The sequence below is a fragment of the Gymnoscopelus braueri genome (genome assembly GCF_963280865.1).
Source record: "Gymnoscopelus braueri genome assembly, chromosome: 15".
In the NCBI taxonomy this organism is placed as follows: Eukaryota; Metazoa; Chordata; class Actinopteri; order Myctophiformes; family Myctophidae; genus Gymnoscopelus; species Gymnoscopelus braueri.
Genome location: NC_137620.1, coordinates 37149317 through 37171948, shown reverse-complemented (window position 1 = coordinate 37171948; position 22632 = coordinate 37149317). Strand labels below are relative to the sequence as shown.

The 22632-nt window shown below is 41.1% G+C and overlaps 1 protein-coding gene across 1 annotated transcript in view; it reads left to right on the top strand.

The window, feature by feature from the left end:
* The window catches only part of LOC308101505 (myelin-oligodendrocyte glycoprotein-like), a gene marked incomplete at its 3' end in the record, with an annotated part of 154495 nt that extends 132136 nt beyond the window's left edge, over nt 1-22359 (top strand). Inside the window, exons 2-4 of the mRNA XM_080450924.1 lie at nt 17522-17863; nt 19573-19686; nt 22352-22359. Coding sequence (XP_080307050.1) covers nt 17522-17863; nt 19573-19686; nt 22352-22359 — 464 coding nt within the window. The remainder of the gene's footprint in view (nt 1-17521; nt 17864-19572; nt 19687-22351) is intronic.
* Between the last annotated feature and the right edge of the window lie 273 nt (nt 22360-22632).

Below are 22632 nucleotides of genomic sequence, written 5' to 3'. Positions count from 1 at the left end.
TTTCGCTGAGATGGCCCGCTTGGCCGACACTGGCAAACACACTGAGGGACCTAATAATTCAGCTCTAAATGCAACTGATAGCCTAGAAAAGAAAAAAAAAGCGGTGGAACCTGCATCATGTCTATATTATGCATAGGCTACAAGCAATACATCGTTTGACATATTTTTTGTTTTTTATATATATGTGTTGACAAATGTTGGGCACATATTATATTATTTGAGGTTTGAAACTGTTGTAATTGATTTTGCATGTAAAATAAAGCATTCTAATGACATACGCAAGCTTTGCTCCCTGGTAAGACAGCCTCGGATCTGACTTGAAACGCTCACGCTCAAATCACCTACAAAAAAACATTAATGAATCTGACTACCAGTGTAGTGCCGTTACGATGAAAATATGGTCGTAAATTCCTTAGTGAATCCGGGCCAATATAACTAGCACATCTGCAGTGGTTGGAGGTGGTCGCTCATAATGTAATATCTCCCTTGGCCAAGTGGGGATTCCATCTTATATGAGCGGTAGCTGTTTGGCCACCCACGCGGGAGGCCCGGGTTCGAATCTCGGGTAGGACATAAAATGCACAGCTTTAACTTTACTTGGTGAAAGGCTGCAGGCAGGGCCGGCCGCTGCCATAAGCAATATAAGCGGTCGCTTAGGGACACAACCACTAGGGGGCCACAAAAAAAAATATATATATATATATTTTTTTTAACTTTCATATTGTAATGATGTCATGTATCTCCTATCCAACAACTAGCGTTATTATTTTAGTATGCAATAAAAAAATGACATAATGATTTTATAATGGGGGTGTTTGGGGGGGGCAACCCAAGAAAATCTTGCCTAGGGCCACGAAATTCCTAGGGCCGGCCCTGGCTGCAGGTCTCACCTTGCTCCTTGGTGATGTCAGGCTTGTACCAGTACTTGGAAGTGTCCTGGACAAACTTGACGTTCATTTTGATGTCTGGATAGCCATCTGTTATGGAGGAAGATGAGATCAGACGAGACGAGATTTGTGTTTGCCATACATTCAGTTTAATTTTAATTTGTTTTTAAGCGGATATACATATTTTAATATAATAATATCAAATATTATGGGTTATTTTCCAGGGGTGAGATTATATAAGGTGTAATAAAAAGTCAACAAAACATCATAAAATATAATGTACATTCAGTTAAAACTGGCAAAGAAAAAAACGAATTGGTACATTTCACATTCACCCACAATACACAATCATGAAGCTTGATTGATTTACTGACTGACTGTAAAGGAACAGTCAACAAGTCAACAAAGCCAATCCAGCAACTGATTCAATCATTAGATGATGAGTTGTGTTCCTGTCATTGTAAACTGGATCATTGGATGATGGTGTCATTACATGGATTGAATCATCAGATTCAGCTCACAATGCTCACAATTTCACTGTTTTGGGAAATTCTTATGATCTTATCATTTTGGGGTAACATATTATTGTAAAACAACAATGCATTTATATGAAGAAAAAAAACGAACTAAATGTACTTTGCACTTTTGAATACTTATATATTTTTTAAAGCCTGTACGGTAACACTTTACTTAAAGGTCGGGTTTATAATGTATTATAATCACATTTATAATGCTTTATAATGTGCTTATAAGGCATGATAACACTTGTTATAAATGTTGATAATCATGTATGACAACTTATAACAATGTCTATAACTTATTGCTAACACCTAACGCTAATAGCTTAAGTGCTGGTCATAATGCGTTATAAGCTCAGTGGAACAGCACATTATAACTACCATAACTTCTTTATTTTGTTATGTATAATTATAAACATTTAAAATGAATGTTTTGAAGCATCATAAGTAAATTGTATAAAGCATAAAAATTGTGATTATTGTTGTTATAATATGCTGTTCCACTGAGTTTATAATGCATTATGACCAGCACTTACAAATTATCTTATTATAATGTATAATACTTCATACATCTAGTTATAAGTTGTTATGTATAATATTAAACATTTATAACAATTTTTATAATAAAAGCATTATAATAAATTACAAATGTGGTTATAACACATTATAGACCGGACCTTAACATAAAGCCTTACCACATGGGTGTACTTTTGAATACTTAAAGGACAACTTTACCAATTTTCAACCTATCTTCATATAATTTGTCCTCAATAATGCTCATTGTAATATGGTACCATTTTTGTCTATTCACTCTGTGTCTCAGAGGAGGGCTGTGAACAGTTCAGAAACCCGCTTAATAGTGACACTATCAGAAAATCAGAGCTAATAAGAAACTGCAGGCTTTCTATTCCTGGAAAGTTAGCGTGCTATAATGGAAGCCATTGTTCTCACGTTAATAAAAGTCTAAATACGTTTTTTTTTAATCTTGTTTAAAAGAGAAAATCTGCCTAACAATGATGTCACTGATAGGTGGGTTTCTGAAGTGTCCACAGCACTCCTCTGAGACATAGAGTAGACTCTTTTTTTTTTACCATTTTATCATAAACATTAGTGAGGACCAATTATATGAAGATAGGTTGAAAATGGGTGAAGTCGTCCTTTAAGTAATTTAAAAAGCAAGTCCTCCAGTCCTTTAACTCAAGTAAAAAAAATACTGAGCAACTTTAACTTGTAGTTGAGTATAAATTGACCGGGAGTAATGTATACATTGACTCAAGTACAGGGGTTGAGTAGGCCTACGTTGTCCACCACTGAATGTAACACCATCACATGTGTGTTTGGTTTCCTGCCAATTCAATTCAATGCAATTCAATTCAATTCAATTCAATCGTGTCTAAAGTCCTTACCTGTCACAAGTCCTGGTAAAAAAAGTCCTGATGAATCCATGCTCCTCGTCTGAAGAAATGTAAATGTAATGGATGAAATTACACTAAAATGTAATTGTTGAATGTCTTGTAGCTGTGGTCAGTCAAACAGTGTCAAACAGTGTCAAACAGTGTCAGGCAGGAGCTGATCATACAATGTTTTTTCTATTACCTTTTTATGTAAAGAGCCCAGCTGGGCGGAGACACAGAGATAGAGAGATACAAACAAACTAATGAAGCTCCGCCCACAGCCTGTGTGTGTGTGTGTGTGTGTGTGTGTGTGTGTGTGTGTGTGTGTGTGTGTGTGTGTGTGTGTGTGTGTGTGTGTGTGTGTGTGTGTGTGTGTGTGTGTGTGTGTGTGTGTGTGTGTGTGTGTGTGTGTGTGCCAGCGTGTGTGTGTCACCAGATGTGTCTGAAAAACCTGATATTTTACATTATATTACACACACACACACACACACACACACACACACACACACACACACACACACACACACACACACACACACACACACACACACACACACACACACACACACACACACACACACACACACACACAGAGACCTTAAATGTAGATACACTTTATTAGGACACTTTATTAGGTTACTCACATCCTGAGTGTACATTCACTTGGACTTTCTTTACCAAAATATGATGACCATCATGAACTTATAGGCTTACAGTCACCTATGTTCCATTGAGAGTGACTTAAGTTGACTGTTTCAGAGAAGGGGTATGTCTACAGAAGTCTCATTTGCAATAAACTGTACTAGCTCTCTCCACACAACCACTGGTTATTGTTTAATAGCATCTTAGGCTATGCAGTAACAGCTTATTTGACATAAATGTATGTTTTTTTTCTAAATGAGGGAAAGTAGAGGAGTCCTCACTACAAAAGTACAATTTCCGCCTAAACTAAAGGTATGTTTAAAGGACTATATTTCAGTATTTCATTAGGTAAATTACATTCTGACTCTTTGGTGATGTAGGGTAGACACCTGGTTCATACCTCAGCAATTTGATGAAGATAAGAGTGAGCATTCTAAAGTTATAGCATTTTTGGTCACCTTTGCCCTATTCGGATTCACCTTTTTCAGAGATTGGGGTAGTTCTAAAGAATAGCCCAAAATACAATTTCACAACAATCCATTTCATTAATGGGAGACCCTAAAGATAAGAAAAAACATGGTTGTGTTTTGTTCTAACTCAGGTAGGGGTATCTCAAAAACTGAGGGCCTTTTTTGAGGACTTGTTACAGGACTACAATCAACAATATGATTGGATCCTTTGATCATGAAATTTGTCATTGTCATTTTAATCTGATTGATGATTGGATCATGTCTCCTACCACAGTGGGTGATTGAGTGTGTGTGTGTGTGTGTGTGTGTGTGTGTGTGTGTGTGTGTGTGTGTGTGTGTGTGTGTGTGTGTGTGTGTGTGTGTGTGTGTGTGTGTGTGTGTGTGTGTGTGTGTGTGTGTGTGTGTGTGTGTGTGTGTGTGTGTGTGTGTGTGTGTGCGCTTTTCCCCCAAAGGGAGTGAAACGTTTTGGATAATAGCATATTGTGAACTTGTAGATCGGCTATTATAGAAAGCATTTTTTTTAAAGCACATAGGTTATGTCATAGGGTGCGTTTGGATATGCGCACCGGGAGCGCACTGGGAGAGCACTCATGTATTGGTTTGTATTGGACCAGTGCACTCAGTGCCTTATATCCGATAGTCATACACATACGGTAGTTGAACTCAGGGGAGTGGTCATTATATATTTATATATATACATTTAACATAAATATTTATAAATATAATATTAAATAACTCAACTCATAACCTTCTTTTGACCCAGAAATAATTGTACTGCAAACTATTCATTTAATGTTTGTTATTTAGCTTTAAAGTGTCAAAATGTAATTCCGTATAACTGTCCAGGCTAAAATATTAATGACAAAAGTATTTTTAAACGTTAAAATCCATCCTAAATAATAAGTGTAACACCAATGGCATAACACCAATGGCATAATTATGCTAGTGTTTACAGCAACATAATATGTTGCTGTAAACACCAACAAATTATACTAAGATCCCAGACCATTTATGTATATTATACATAAATGGTCTGGGATCTTAGTATAATTTGTATGTTCAATTTGAATTCAACATAGAAAAACACTTTTTTTGTGATTTTCGTCCTCCCAAAACAAACAACATTTAGCTATTTTTTCCTTTTTTTTATTCAGAATAAAATAATTATAAAAATGCCAATAAAAAAAAATCACCTTTGGTCTTTTTTTTATTTGCAACAACAACAAAAAGGCAAATCTTTGCCTTTTCTGTTAAGACATGAAAAATCTGGAGGAAAAAATCACAAAGATGCCCCTTTTTTTCTGTCCTTTGGTCTTTTTTCGATTTGTTCTCCATTTTTCATTCTGAAAGAATGAAAGACATTTTTGACACTGACAAGTAAATCACAAAAATTACCCCTTCTTTCGGTCCCTTTGTCTTTTTTTGATTTGTTACAAGAAGAAATGGCACATTTTTGCCTTGTTTGTTCATAATTGAAAAACAGTGAAAACGCCAATAAAATAAACAATAATGCCCCTTTTTCTTGATTTGTATCTTTTTGCGTTTTTGTCATATTCCTTTGTTCATTTTATTGAGTTGTGACTGAAAATGGTGAAAGGTCTTATTTTTCTGGGGGTTTTTTATATTCAGTCCGATTCCCAAAAGTCAACACAGCTACATTTTGTGTTCCTGAATCAAAAAACAGAAGTCACATGACTTTTATGTTCACTGGGTCACGTGGTGAAATCACGCAGTCTTTGTCCTTCTATAACACACATGGGCAACATACGGCCGGACCCGGCCCTTTGACCATCTCAATCCGGCCCTCCAAGTCATATGCCATATCGATGGCCAAAATGCAAAACCTCCTAAGTGCAAATTTCATGATTTTCGGATTTCACTGTGGATGAGGACTATAGGCTATGCTGCACATGCTCAGTCTGTCTGCAAGATAGTCCCGCCCCTCATTTTGTCAGAAAAAGTCATTTGACTAAAACCTCCTATCTTGTTCAGTGCCAATTAGTGCTAAAATGTTGAAGCGCAAAACCTCTTATCTGCACCAGAACTAGTTGAGCAGCAGACAGAGCTGAAACTTGGGAATTCTATGTTATGTAGACCGTCTAAATGTCTTTCAGTTTGTAGTAATCAATTATTTTCAAGATAAAAAAGTGTCTTCCACCCTTACTATTTAAGTATTTGTTAGTAACTGTCAAGTTAATTGCATTGCCTTGTTGATTGCTAATGATTAGTGTCAGGTGGTGAAACTTTTATCACACCAAGAGTGTGAGTTGATCAAAAATGTTAATGGTATTACTTGTTACAGTACTGTAGAATGTCTTGATCTCAAAATGCACATAAAAAAAAGCATTATTTAACAACATAATGTTTGTTTGTAAGCCTAACTATTTCTAGGTAAAAACCTCCTATGTGCATCTATGTAGATAGGAGGTCATTTTTAGGTATAGATAGGAGGTTTTGGCATTGAACATTTTGAACTTGTGGTTAGAGGTTGTCATTGCTGCTTAGATGTGAACGTCCATGTCGTGATTTTTTAATAATTGCAGATCAAAATCACACGTGAACACCGTGGCAGCCAACAACCCTGTGAAAATATTGTGGTGTGTTGGTTGGAGGGTATAGGGTATGGGGGTGGGATGGGGTTTGGAGTTATGGGGTGTGGGAGGTGTGGGGTGGCGGTTGGGGGGTTATGGGGTGGGGGGTGCATGAGGGTTTGGGTGGGTGGAGTTTGGGGGTTGTGGTGTGATGGTTGGGGGCATGGAGATCGGGGGTTCTGGGAGTGGGGGTAATGGGTTGGGTGGGATTTGGGGGTATGAGGGTATGGAGTGGGATGGGGTTTTTGAGTTATGGGGGTTGAGAGGTGTGGGCTGGCAGTTGGGGGGTATGGGATTTGTGGGAGTGGGGGAGTATTGCAGGTGGTGGAGTTGGGGGTATAGGGTATGGGGGGGATTATGTTGAGGGGGGCATAGGCCAGTTAGGCCGGATCATATAGGATTGGGTCTTTGCGATGCGATGCAAGAGTGTGGTCTAGCCAACACCAACTCGGGACTCCTGAAGTGGGATGGGGGTTTGAGTTATGGAGGCGGAGATGTGTTGGCTGGCAGTTGGGGGGATGGGGTTTGTGGGAGTGGGGGAGTATTGCAGGTGGTGGAGTTGGGGGTATAGGGTATGGGGGGGGGGTATGTTGACGGGGGCATGGGCCAGTTAGGCCGGAGCATATAGGATAGGGTCTTTGCGATGCGAGTGTGGTCTAGCCAACACCAACTCAGGACTCCTGAATCGCTGCCCTCCACACTCTCCTATCTAGCATCAGGGTCTTGATCAGGGTCTTGAGCTCTACAGTGTTGTTAGCTAAGCTGTTACGCCGAAGTTCATCTACGTAGGGTGGTGCACTTATTGTCTTTCCTGGCTTTGCCCTGGGTTGGCTCCCATAGTGTCAGTTTGCTTGCCACTAGTTATGGGTGCCTGACGCAGTGCCCTGCCTCATCCTTCTCTCTCTGACTTTGTCTGTGACCCATGGTAAGTTACCGTAGAGGACCACATTTCTGATGTGGTCCGTCCATGTGACTAGTGCCATTCGTAGCATTCTTGTGTAGACTCCATCCAAGGCCCTTTCCTGTTGTGCTGTGACGGTCCATGTCTCAGCCCCATACAGCAGTACTGACACTGTAGCTATACGAACAGCCGCCTCTTGAGGTCTTCTCCCATGTCTGATTTCCACACTCTCCTCATCCCATGCAAGGCATTCTAGTCAAGTACCCCCTGGACCTTCAGGTCCTATTCCATTGAAGCAGTCCAGGCCCAAGTTATTTGAAGTCCTGGACTGCCTCGAGTAGCTTGTCTCCATCATTTGAACAATCTTCTCAGGAACTCAGTAGGCCCAGAGAATGTTCATCAGTTTCCCCCGGTGGATGGTGCCAAAAGCCTTTTGGAAGTCATGAAGGTGATCACCACTGAAAGATTCCGCTCCCTTACTCCTTCCAGTATCCTCCTCAGCACCAGTATCTGCCCGCCTGCTGTTCGCTCCGGGCGGAAGCCAGGGTCTTGAGCTCTACAGTGTTGTTAGCTAAGCTGTTACGCAGAAGTTCATCTACGTAGGTTGGTGCACTTATTGTCTTTCCTGGCTTTGCCCTGGGTTGGCTCCCATAGTGTCAGTTTGCTTACCACTAGTTGTGGGTGCCTGACGCAGTGCCCTGCCTCATCCTTCTCTCTCTGACTTTGTCTGTGACCCATGGTAAGTTACCGTAGAGGACCACATTTCTCCGTCCATGTGACTAGTGCCATTCGTAGCATTCTTGTGTAGACTCCATCCAAGGCCCTTTCCTGTTGTGCTGTGACGGTCCATGTCTCAGCCCCATACAGCAGTACTGACACTGTAGCTATACGAACAGCCGCCTCTTGAGGTCTTCTCCCATGTCTGATTTCCACACTCTCCTCATCCCATGCAAGGCATTCTAGTCAAGTACCCCCTGGACCTTCAGGTCCTATTCCATTGAAGCAGTCCAGGCCCAAGTTATTTGAAGTCCTGGACTGCCTCGAGTAGCTTGTCTCCATCATTTGAACCATCTTCTCAGGAACTCAGTAGGCCCAGATAATGTTCATCAGTTTCCCCCGGTGGATGGTGCCAAAAGCCTTTTGGAAGTCATGAAGGTGATCACCACTGAAAGATTCCGCTCCCTTACTCCTTCCAGTATCCTCCTCAGCACCAGTATCTGCCCGCCTGCTGTTCGCTCCGGGCGGAAGCCGTTCTGCGAGTTTCTCAGTACAGGGTCTGAGATGGGTCTAAAACCTGCGACTTGTGAGCTCAGGCTAATGCCTTGGAGGTGTCTGTCTTGGTGAGGTCGCCTGACTTTGGTACTGGATTGATGATCATTTTGCGCCACAGCTTCGGCAGCTCGCTAGACGTGTGTGCTTGATAAAATCCAACACCACCTCGTCTATGGGCACATACATCACTCCATCCTCCCTGCAGCTCTTGCCTCACTTGATAATAGCCTTGGCCCTCTGGTACTCATCCATGGTGAATGATCTGTCTTCCATGACCTTCCCATACCAGACGGGAACATCGGATCATCCTCTTCTTCGGTTGAAGGAGGATTTCCTAGGAGTGTTTTGAAGTGCTGGTACCATGTTTCAACTCGTTCCTCTGCGCTTTCTCCCCAGAAGTCTGAGAAGAGCTTCTGCCAGAAACGTCATTGATGAGCTTCCAGTTCTTGCCATGCTTCTGGTTAACATGCACCTCTTTAATGTCCCTGATCTTTTGGGTCAGCTCCTGTTGTTCCAGTTGCATACACATGGTATAGCTCCTCCTTCTTCCGCTTATATTCCTCCCTCAGACCCTCTCCCTTTTGGTCAGCGACAAAGTCCCTGTGTGCTGCTCTCATCTCCTCCCTGGCTTTGGTGATTCTAGGGTCAAGGCATCCGTCTTTCCTCCTTGCTTATAGGCTCTTTAAGACATTCAATGATCTTACATACTATTCCACTGTCCACACTGGACACAAGGTTGGTGATCCAGTTGTATGAGTTAGGGGAGTTGGAGGGCATGAGGGTTTAGGGCATGTGGTGTGCTGGTTGGGGGGAATGGGGTTTTGGGAGTGGGGAGGTATTTCAGGTGGTGGAGTTGGGGGGTAGAGAGTATAGGGGGGATTATGTCGAGGGGTGCCTGGGCCAGTTGTTTTGTAATCCACCTAATTGTATTCCTGTTGTCCTTTTTGTAAATTTTATTTGTAAGCACTTTTATTTTAGGTTCTTGCTGGGGACTGTTCTTAGCACATTTTTTGTGAGCATTGCCCTGCAAACTTTTTTTTTTTTTTGAATAAAATAAAAAAGCATTCAATGCAACTCAGTGGTGTGTTCTACCGTGTTATGCTGTATACGCTGTATACAGTGCAGATTTTTTGGGGAAAAAGCGTATACAGTCTACCATTTAATCCATTGAAAACGCGCTAGCGTATACCCACGACCACGCGCATCTCGTGCAGGGAATGATTACCGTATACCTCCGGGAAAAAAACTAGACCACACCACTGATGCAACTGTTTGCAGCTGTAAATGTATGTATTTACAGCCAGTATTATTTGTCATTATTTAGTTATGCAATCACTTAACATTGAAGTGTAAAAGCTCCTATCTGCAGAATTATCCAGGAAAAGTGGGTAAAAACCTCCTATCTGCATTTGCTATATGAAATAAGTGTAATTAACATATAATAATGTAATATAGTCCAGACATCCAGAAACGGTGTATTATGTGATGGGTTTCATAAAAAAATAGCATTGTGCAAATAAAATACAACATTTTGTAGTTTTCTTTTTCATTTTCCCAACAATGAACATTTTTCAGATAGGAGGTTTTGCGTTTTGGCCATCGATATGTTAATGGTTTTGAGACTAATTAATTTAACTTCAATTCATAATAATTAATTGCTATTTGAGTACATACCTGCATTCCTCCATCCTTATGTACTCAAATGTTTTAGGTTTATAATGTAACAGTGAAACAGTCTGCCGTGAGTCCACATATAATGAATGCAATGTGAATGCAATGTGTTTTATCAGTGACCTATGGAGTGGTGCATATCAGATAAGATAAGACACGGCATTGACGTGGATTGTTTTATGTAATCTTTTCATTGTAATCTCGTACTGAGTACACCAGAGTGATATAAAAAGAAATAAAAATATCAACATTTTATAACTGAAAATTCTTGTTGTGAAAGCAAGAACCTTATTCTAAAGTAGTCTGGCATGGCTACCAAATTCATGCAGTTTTAACATCATTCAGCACCATGTGTTTCAAGTTTCAATTCAATTTTACAATGTGTGGCCCTTCACTCATTTTTATCGAAGTCAGTATGGCCCTCTGGAAATAAATGCTGCCCACCCCTGTTCTATAACTTCAAAATAAAATGCTGGAAGACAGCCAGCCAGCCGGCCAGCCGGCCAGCCAGCCAGCCAGCCAGCCAGCCAGCCAGCCAGCCAGCCAGCCAGTCAGTAAGTCAGTCAGTCAGTCAGTCAGTCAGTCAGTCAGTCAGTCAGTCAGGCAGTCAGGCAGACAGACTGACTGACTGTCTTGCAGAAAACATTGGGCCATACTGCACATATCAATAATACTGTATCTTATTTATGTTTAAGGCAACATTGCCATGTTGCTCTCAGCTATCATTTCAAGTTGTTTTTTAATCTCCCAACTTGATTCAGTTTTCTCCTCCTCAGTGTTGAGGCCCTTGGCCGATAAGCTACTGACCACAGTTCACCTTGAGGTCCTGCTCACTGCTGGGCCTATGTCTAGATCACCAGGCTCACTAGCTGTTTAGTACTGATACTAAGCCCTTCAACTGCAACCTCCATGCCATGTCTGATATCCTAGGGGCTTCACTGCCAAGTCAATGTCACCAGCTGAAGCAGCTGATGTTGTAATCTACGTTAAAATCGGATACTGGGAGGGCCGGCAGGCGGGGCGGCTGGCGGACCACGGCCACGTCACTCTGACTCAGACATAACCATAAACAAACCCGATACGCCCATATATAGGCAGGACCACGGCCACGTCACTCTGACTCAGACACAACCATAAATAATATATATGCCCATATATCAGCATGTCACTATGACCCAGACATAACCATAAAAAAAAAAAAAACGTTATGCCAATATATGGTCATTCAAACTCTGCGTGAGCATCGGATCTGACAGATATGTCCAGATATGGGCATGCCAATATACAGGGTATGGGCATATACTGATGACATCAGGGATCTCCATATATGGGCATAAAAGGGACACAAGTAGACAGACAGGTACAGAGATCTCCATGCATGGGCAGAAATCTGACAAAGCCCTCGACACTATGACTCACACATATTGGTCGGATCGGCGGTGCGACGAGTGAGGGCAAACTAGCACACCCCAGTCTGAAGTGAACATAAAGTGGCTTGATAAAAAAATAAATCTATTTCTAACTTAGGGATTTAGGTAGACGCTCCAGAGCAACTTACAAAGTGCAAGATCAGAGTAAATGTCATTAACCCTATAGTCAACAACAATGTAAATGGTAACTTAAGGACTTAAGTGCAAAGAAAAACAATTTAGTGCTGGAGGGGTGTGCTAGGGCTGAGGTACATGTCAGCGATACAAGGAGAAAGGAGTGCAAGGAGGTGAGGTGGAGACTGAAGAGGTGAGTTTTCAAACTGTGGTGGATAATGGGGAGTGAGTCTGTAGTCCTGACTGAGAGGCGAGGTCACAGTCCACCACAGTCAAACTCAAACCTCTTCAGACTCCTTTCTCCTTGTATCACTACATTGGATTCATTTCACCCCCTAGCCCTAGCTCACCCCTCCAGCATTCAATTGTTTTTCTTTGGACTCTACTTATGTGACCATTTACCCTGTTGTTGTTGTTGTTGTTGGCTAGGGTTAGTGACATTTACTTTGATCCTGCACTTTGTAAGTTGCTCTGGAGTGTCTGCTAAATGCCTAAATGAAAAGTAAATAAAACATTTTATCAAGCCATCTATGTTCACTTCAGACTGGAGTTTGCAAGTTTGTTCAGGTTTTGGAGTGTACATCGTTTTAATGTCTCCAGCAGTCACTACCCACTACAAATGTGGACTCCAGTAGCAAATCAGAATCTAATCTAAGACAAGTAGACTGCGATTCGTTTGAGGAATATAACAAATACAATGTCAGCTGCCTCAGCTGGTGACATTGACTTGGCAGAGAACTCCCAGTACGGCGTGGAGGATGCAGTTAAACAGCTAGTGAGCCTGGTGATCCAGACATAGGCCCAGCAGTGAGCAGGACCTCTAGGTGAACTGTGGTCATTAGCATAAAAAACGTTGTGAGATTAATGTAAACAAGATCAAGATTCAAGATCAAGATTGCTTTATTTGTCATTTGTTTTCCATCTGCTTATATATCTGTTATATAATATATATCTATTATATTCCATCTGCATATAGCTGCAAGCAGCAATAAGCGGTTTCGAGGGGATAAGGCAGAGGCAGGCAGAGAGAGAGAGAGCGAGAGAGAGCGAGAGAGAGAGAAAGAGAGGCAGTTAGAGAGAGAGGGAGAGAGAGAGAGAGAGAGAGAGAGAGAGAGAGAGAGAGAGAGAGAGAGAGAGAGAAGAGAGAGAGAGAGAGAGAAGGGCAGTGACAGAGAGAGAGAGAGAGAGAGAGAGAGAGAGAGAGAGAGAGAGAGAGAGAGAGAGAGTGAGAGAGAGTGAGGGAGAGTGAGAGAGAGAGAGGAGAGAGAGAGAGAGGAAGAGAGAAGAGAGAGAGAGAAGAGAGAGAGAGAGAGAGAGAGGAGAGAGAGAGAGAGGAGAGAGGAGAGGAGGAGAGGAGAGAGGTGAGAGAAGAGAGAGAGGAGAGAGAGAGAGAGAGAGAGAGAGAGCAGTGAGAGAGAGAGAGGAGAGAGAGGAGAGAGAGAGAGAGAGAGAGAGAGAGAGAGGGCAGTGAGAGGAGTAGAGAAGAAGTGAACATGCATTAATTAACAAAGTCATGTTTGTAAAGGATAAGGATAATTCCTTTAACAGGTCCGTTCATGAAAGTCCTTGCAGTCTTGTTTCCAATGAGGGCCTGTGAGCAATTAGGGGTTAAGAGTCTTGCTCAGGGACAAATTTCATTTCATCGACACATTTGCTGGCCTGGCCTAGAATCTTACCTGGGGCACCCAGGGCCTCTGGCTCCCTAGGCGGGCTCACTAACCACTCAGCTATGGCCGCAGTACTGACTGAGCCATTGGATAGACAGAATTGTATTTCATGTGTGGTAAGTTATCATACAGCATGGGTTGCTTATTATATACATACAAGCTCATAACTGCATATGAGTAATCTGGTTCCCTGGTGTATAAAGCATTGTTACAGGTATAGACTCATTTGTTTGTTAATGTTGCTACCCTTTAAATGGCCATGGCCAATAGCGTGGCATTGGGCACTTAAGCCATGGCCAATAGCGTGGCATTGGGCACTTAAAGTTAAATATTTGAAAAACTAAACATAATTTCAAAGAAAAAGCCACCAGGCCACTAATGAGTTGTGAGTGAAGACAGGTGTGATTGGTGATGAGTGGGAGCAGGTGAGAGGGGTGGATCCAATCCATGGGAATAGAGAAGAAGTGAACATGCATTAATTAACAAAGTCATGATTTTTGTTCAGTAAATTATATTTGGACTGGTTAAATTGGGGTTTTGAACCAGGGACCTACAGACTTGCGGGTAGACAGTGTAAAGGATAAGGATAAAAGTTCATGTGTAAAACGTTTCGTGCAGATTGCTCAAAGATCCCAGAAAGCTATAGATTTTTACTGTTTTTCATATAATTCAAAATGGTGGATGCAAGTTATAAGAGTAAAAAAGTGTAATTAAAAGGGAATTTACCAACAGACTGAGGGAGGGGACAAATGGTGGAGGATATGTCTATTGAGGAAGAAACTATAACACATACAAAACGGGAATATAGCCTACAATATGCATGCAGTGGTGGAAAGTAACATTTACTCAAGTACTGTTTTAATTTACAATTTTAGTTTTTTACTTTACTGGAGTATTTCCTATTTTCAGTACTTTTACTTCTACTCCACAACATCTCAGTGACAAATATTGTACTTTTATTCCACTACAATTATTTGAAAACTTTAGTTACTAGTTACTTTATATAGATTTTGATTATTATTACAAAACATACATTAACCACTTCAGCCCTAAACATACCATGTTATTGTGCATTGTGCCTCCATTTATCTGTTTGCTATGGATTCATGTCATGTTTAAAGACAATTTGACATTTTGGGGGGGGGGGATTTTTTTTTCAAACAAAAATATTGTTTAATCAAACAACAATTTCGCGGACCCCCTGCAGTACCTCCACGGACCCCCTGTTGAAGACCTCTGTTATAAGGAATAAAGCACAAGTAGGTTGTTTCCCTTTCCACACGGAGGAAAGCGGTTTTCAAAATGCAAACCATGACCAGCGTGATCCGGTCATCCATGCCTGGTCTCTATCTTACATATAACTCTGTCTGTCGGTCGGTCTGTCTTGGGGTCTTGGTGTCTTGGGAGATCAAACTGCGCATGCGTCGCATGCGTCGCATCTGCAGCCCCACAGCATTACAATGTTGCACATCAAACTGCGCATGCGTCGCATCTACAGCCCCACAGCATTACAATGTTGCACGTTCTCGGTCTGTCTTGGGGTCTTGGTGTCTTGGGAGATCAAACTGCGCATGCGTCGCATGCGTCGCATCTGCAGCCCCACAGCATTACAATGTTGCACATCAAACTGCGCATGCGTCGCATCTACAGCCCCACAGCGTTACAATGTTGCACTCACAGAACGTGCTTCCCCAAAGTTACGTGTGTGTGTGTGTGTGTGTGTGCAAATTCCCCACACATTAACGTGTGGGGAAGGGGAGACCGTTTAGCGTTAGCCAAAAATGTCGAAGAGTACTTACACATTACGAGTACTTACACATTACGTCGTCGCAGTCACCGCGGCAAAATCCGTATTCCCACCACACTCACGCTGATAAGTCCGTCATTTTCGTGCCAAACAAAACATTTTTACCCACACCAGGTAAGACAGGCATTTTCCTCCGTTCCTGCTCGCTGAAAGTCGCTTACAATAACAGGACATGGCAACACTGGCAGAGACACGGGAAGCGAAAGAGAAACAGAGAGAGAGAGAGAGACAGACACAGATTTTGGCTCGCGTGCGGTGTGTGTCTGTGCGAAAGAGAAACAGAGAGAGAGAGAGAGAGAGAGAGAGAGACAGACAGACACAGATTTTGGCTCGCGTGCGGTGTGTGTGTGTGTGTGTGCGCGTGGGGGGGGGGGGGGTTCGCGACGCGACCGACTGCTTTGTGTTGCCAGATTGTGCGCGCGAAACAAGCAACCAGGTTTATGAAAAAACGACAGGGAGAGAGACGGTGGATCTACATAAATAATATACATATGAATATGGCTATTATAGGCTATGGCTATTTATATATATATTCCATATATGTTATTATATATAAATAAATTACATATTACAATTATTATTTCAATAAACTGTTAGATATCATAATATTAGACATTACAATAATATGTATTATTATGTATATTATATCTTATACTATGATAAATATTGTATTAATGATGTTATATATTATATTATTATATATTATTACATATAATAATACATTATTATATCATAATATTATATGCTGTATTACAGTACATAACACATATTTAACATATATGGCACATTGTGTGCTTGACTCCTGCCTTCTCCTTTTCTCCCATTCCGCGGGCCCTGCCATGACAATCTGTGGACCTGACGATGTTGCCACTGTCTTTCACTATTTAATTCTTACCTTCCTTTTATACAAATAAACTGCTAACTTCATCTCCTGCGATTTGGTCTATCTTTTTACATTTTCATTCCATTACAGAGTGTACACCAGTACACCCTGCTCACGGGTCTGCCATGCCGGGTGTGAGTAATCCCGAAGTGGAGTTTTGGTCATTGGAACGGTGATGCACGTCACCTGTTTGTGGAGCCCAAACCTGTGAGCCCAAACCTCTGAGCCCAAAAATGTTTCTGCCCGGTTCTCCTCAGTGCCTGGAGCTATTGATCTCAAATTGCGCACAGCCATTGACCATTACCATGTGCATGTGACTGCGAAGCCTGTTTTTCAATATCACTAAATCTCTGCTGTTTATTCGCATTTTTATGTCAAAGAATGTCGCCATGCTTACGCTGGCCAATCAAACTGCGCATGCGTCGCATCTACAGCCCCACAGCGTTACACTGTTGCACACACAGAACACTCGCCACCGCGGCCGTGTATGCACGGACACACACGTGCGCATGCACGTTGGGGAGGCACGTGTCAAAATGTACATTATTTGTGTTCGTGCGACGGCCGTGTATGTGTGTTCGCGACGGGGGACAGCTCTGGCCGCGTGTGTGTGTGTGTGTGTGTGTGTGTGTGTGTGTGTGTGTGTGTGTGTGTGTGTTGGCGACGGGGGACGGCTCCGGTGGGGGGGCCGCAACGGGACACGCGAGAGGAGGGGGGGGGGGGGCTACGGGACGGGACGCGAAACAGGACGTGCAATAACCCCACGTTTGCAACTACTTTTGCCTGCGCACCTCACCGGGTATGGTCTAGTTGAGATGAATTGTTGCAACAAATATCCGCCTCTGAAAATGAAGCCTTATGCAAATGAAAAAACTGCAGTTCTCTTTAATGGCCTCAGCCCCTTCTCCTAGTCCTACTTTATGTTTTCAATTGATAGTTTAAAGTCTTCTTTCAATTATCATGGTGTGCGTTTTTGTACATTATGGACCCATTAATTAAACAATTATGCTAAGGTAGGTGCTATAAAGTAAAGGTTTAAAATCTTATTTATAATAAACCTGCTTACAGATGATGTCACAGGTTTCTGAACTGTCCACAGACCTGCTCTGAGAGTGAGTAGACAGAAATGGTTCCATATTATAATGTGCATTAATAGTGAGAACCAATTAGGCCTTGAACATAAATAGCTGAAGTGGTCGATCAAACAAAAAAAAATCTGAGTCTTCTTCCACCACTGAATGAATTACGCTAAAGACATTTTATTTTGTTTTCAGGAGAACATCAGGTGATGGGGTCATCTCAGGCTGTGCAGGTCAAAGTGGGAGATGATGTGGTCCTTCCTTGTCACATTGAACCATCTGTCAGCGCAGCCAGGATGACAGTGGAGTGGACCAGACCTGACCTCAAGCCAGAGTTTGTGAATCTCATCCAAGATGGACATGTGATTACTCACCCTCTCAACCCATTGTACAAACACAGGACGTACCTGTTTCATGAGGAGTTGTCTCATGGTAACATCTCACTGAAGATTTTCAGGGTACAACTCTCAGATGAGGGGACGTACAAGTGTTTTGTTCCAACCCTGCAAAGCAGCAGTGTGATCCAGTTGCTTGTTGGTAAGATTTAGTGGTCGAAGCATGGATGACAAAACATCTTTCTTTAACAACTTGAACCCCCAGCATCCATATTCTGAGGGGAACATTATCTAAAAATAGCCGATCTACTAACTCTGCTTATTTGAAAGATTTGGTTTAGATAAATTGGTCAACTTACTGAGGAGAAAACACGCGATTCCAGACAGACAGACACTTAAGCCCTATTTTATAGCTTTGTTCGTACAATGGCGATGTACAAAAATGGATAGATAGATAGATTGATTGATTGATTGATTGATTGATTGATTGATTGATAATCATGTTTATTTGTTTTTTGCAGGTGCTGTGTCTCAGCCAGCGATCTCTTTAATTGGACCAAAAGGTGATGGCTCATCTTTGACATGTGATTCTGGGTGCTGGCATCCAGAACCTGAGGTGTCTTGGTTGGACAGTGATGGAAACCTCCTCCCTGCTGAACCCCCAGTGACAGACAGGAGTTCTCAACACTGTTATGTTGTCCAGAGGAACGTGGAGGTGAAGGGAGCTGGTCATGTGACCTGCAGAGTTCACCTACCACACATCAACCACACTGTTGTTGAGATACACAATGTCATCCCAGGTAATGAACATTTACATCAATCTTTAAAACCTTCACACCGCCGTCATACTGTATTCGGTCAGTGTAACATTATACATACATTTGTATTGTATTTTCTGACAGTACAAAAGACATACAAAGCAAGATGAATTGGACAAAAAATAAAAGCCATTGCTATGGTGTACATATACATCTAACTCCACAACATATAGTTGGATCCCACTGTGGATTCAATCCACAATCAATTCAAGTCTCAACATTTAAATATGAGGTGTCCGTATTTTGTATCATAAACGTCCAATAAACGTGTCTCTCATTTTATAGTACTACAGATACTATACGATAGGTGTGCAGAAGTTGCATTGCACATGTAGTTAACTGCAAATGCAAAAAGTTGAACTATGGAAATGTGCTCATTATATCCATGATGATTGTGAACTAATAAGCCATTTATCAAAACTATGGACATTGAACCTTGGTCGTAAGCTACGTAGCTTCCTCACCAACAGGTTGCTATGTCAGGTTGTCAAAGTCTTGTCTTCCTTCACGTGTGAAGCTGCTTCTACTCTGGACTCAGAACAAAGGAGAAGGATGTCTTTCTCAAGATAGACTTACTGTAGTGACTATCTGGAACAAACATTTAGCCACTCGGCTGGGCACAGAGAAACCGTTTTTGACACGTCAATCATGTCCAAACATAAACTGCTGTCGGGTGAGGTTCCCATTTATTAAGAGTACAAATTAATCACAGCATAGTTTGTTAATGCACATAAAAAGGTGACGGTAAAAAACGTATGATCTCTCCCATTGTGCCCATGCCATGCCATCCATCAACTGGCTTGTTGCACCTGTGTCCCTTATCTCATTGCCTGTCAATTACTGTGGCACCCCACCCCTCACGGTGTCCCCGGCCACAACTGGCCAAAGACACAGCATTAGAATGGCTCCTTCACTTACTGTACCATTCAGGACACATGGCTGTTAATGCAGACCAGGCAGGAATCAAACATGTGAGCTTCAGGCCACAGGACAGTGCCTCAAACCATTTTAACTCACTGTTGATTTGATTGATTTCGTTTTATAATGTTGACAACAGTTGTGTCAGAGCTCTATGTGTTTCATTTTCTTTCAGAGGGTGTGATTCTGACTCCAGGAGTGATTTCTGGGATTGTTAGTACAGTGATTATCATCATCTTGGTGGCAGCAGCACTGGGATATCTCTACTGGAAAAAGAAGATGCAACCAAGTGAGTCTTTAACTGATTTAATTATTTATTTATTTTTCAAATCTATATTTGATAAATCCATCTATATATTAATGATAACAATGTGAAGGTCAAAATGATTAGTGTCTGCATACTGACCAATCACTGTCTCACATCTCTACTTTGACAGAATAAGATCTCCAACAGAAATCCCTGAGGTAAGAGATTGTGTGTGTGTGTGTGTGTGTGTGTGTGTGTGTGTGTGTGTGTGTGTGTGTGTGTGTGTGTGTATGTGTGTGTGTGTGTGTGTGTGTGTGTGTGTGTGTGTGTGTGTGTGTGTGTGTGTGTGTGTGTGTGTGTGTGTGTGTGTGTGCGCACACGCGTATGCGTGCGTGCGTGCGTGCGTTCATACGTGGATGTATGCAAGTGTATGAGCAGTACAGTATGTGTCTGCATGAATGTACCTTTTGACTTGAAAATTAAGTTTTAATTAGAATTTAAACTTGCCAATTTAGAAAATGGGGGAAATGAATACGTGACTTAAAAATTAAAAGAGTAACATAATTTGGATTCCAAGATTAGATACTGTGTATGTTATTACGGAATAATTATTTAATTCGAGTTTTTTATTACCCACACATTTGTGAGAAAATAAGAAATGTATGTCATTCTGAAATACTGTTTGTAATGTGGTTTTATTTTTTGTAATGTTTCTGATTTGAACCTTTTAAAGGAGACTTGGCTGGCAGAGATTCAAAAAATCCAGAAGACAAACAAGGATCAAATGTGGAAACTATATAAACGATTTGTGTGTGTGTGTATTTTTTTTTTTTTTTAAAGATATTTTTGGGGGTTTCTGCCTTTATTGATAGTACACAGTGGAGGTACAGGGAGAGAGAGACGGGGAGTGACACCAAGGTTGTCGGGATTGGGATTTCGAACCTGCGATGCACTATATGATGAGCCTAGACTCAGTATATGTGGTAGTGCCTGTTTCAACCATGCACCTTATGTTTACATTTTACTCATTAGGCATGTTTGACATTTCTGACCAGTTTTTCTTGTTTTATTCATAACTCTATTCCTTAACCTTTTCTTTAATTTTAATTTTGTTTTTCTTTCTTTTTTTCCCAAGCTGGTTTATTATTTTGGTATGTTGTCCGTGTGGTCAGCAGCAGTTGTCTTATGGGGGCACCATCCATCAGTAGCATTGACTAGTCTTCCCCAATGCATAATACTAGGGGTGAGTTACATGGCTTAAGCAGGCAGTTAGGAGGAGGCTCGGTTTTCATCCTCAGTGGTTGTGCATTGGGGGGGAAGCACTACCTGATTTAAGCAGTCAGTTTGAGCACTTTCTCTGTAGTCTTGCAAAAATAATATCCAGAATATTATAGTTGCTGAGTTTCTGGTGCATTCTTTGTACAAAAGCAGATCTAGTTGAGCTGGCAGAGCAGATTGGCTGGGACAAATCAGAGGAGCAGAAGAAAAAGGCAGAAATGAGAGAAACTGTGAATAAACTGCTGTAGCAGTTTTTGCTAATCTGGTACAAAGTAGGGAAGAGCCACAGAGGGTGGCCTCCTAAAATATGCGACACATGAATACATAACCTTTGTGAGGTGTGACTTTAACTTTTGACTGTCATCCGCTCCATAAGATCAAACATGAGTTAAACATTACAATTTGTTAAAAAATAAATAAAACATACAATTGGGGACCCATTTTAATGACCACCTTAATGTCTAGTGGGAAGCTTTCATGTTGTAGAGGGCCACTAAATGTCCACACTCTCTCTAGGGTGATAGTCACAAATCTAGTGGTAATACAGGGATGTTAACAATTATTATTCAGTTTAACATTTTATTTAATATAATATATATTATTTAGTAATACTATTAATTTTAGTAACTTAAATACAAATATTGGACATACTAATGGTATACAATACATTACAATTTAATACAATGGACTGTAGTAAATAATTATATATAGATATAATATATCCGTATTCAGTTATTGACCAGCGGGCTGCATTAACACATTGATTGCCATGAACGAGTTAACTCGTTTTTAGAATCCATCGCTTGATTGCCTAGATCGAGTTAACTCGTTTTTAGGGGAAAAAAATGTAAAAAACATTTTATTTTTTAATTTGACCCAAAGACCAAGGAGATATGATTTGTCGAAGATCTAGACTCCCATCCACTTCTTTGTTAACTTAAAACTTAAAAATTTTGTATCTCAGCTCCTGAGTACTTTTTTTCAATGTAAAAACCCTGGCATGAAAATGCAAAAAATCTGAAATAATTCTGGCAATCAAAGGTGGGGGCTGGGATAGGTATGACCTAAAGTATGGGTCCCAGGGACTGACTACATTGCTTGAGATTTAAGGATTTGTTTTGTTTGTTTGTTTCATCTCAAATGGTCATTCTGTCTGCACTGGAATGTTGATGTTTCATTGCTGAAGGAAAATAAAATACAAATTGATAATCCCTTTGCATTTCATTTGCAATGTTTCAACCAGAATTGGTTGGTTTTGTGTCAGTATTATGCCCAGGTTTGCTGAGCAAAAATGGATTGACAATATTATTAGTATTGAACATCAAGAAATCACTTTATATTGTAGAAACATTGCAAATACTTTTTATACTATGGTTGCTATAACTAGAAATATTCTATGTTGATTGTGTTTGCCATTGTGTGCACCCAGCTAAGTAATGTTGTGATGTCATATAGACAATGGAATATACACACATATCACATATACAGCTGACATGTCTGCCTGCTTGTTGATTTATTGTTTATATTTTATCACCTGTTTTATTTGGCCACTTTCAACCAGTTTTTCATTTGGGGAGACTTTTAATTGTCATGTTAATTGGTTATTCTAAATTGGGATCTATATGAAGTAATTCAATGACTGTATGTTGGAGATATGTATGCAATGACCCCCAGTTTGGTGTGACACCAACTCCCATAACTTTGAGAGCA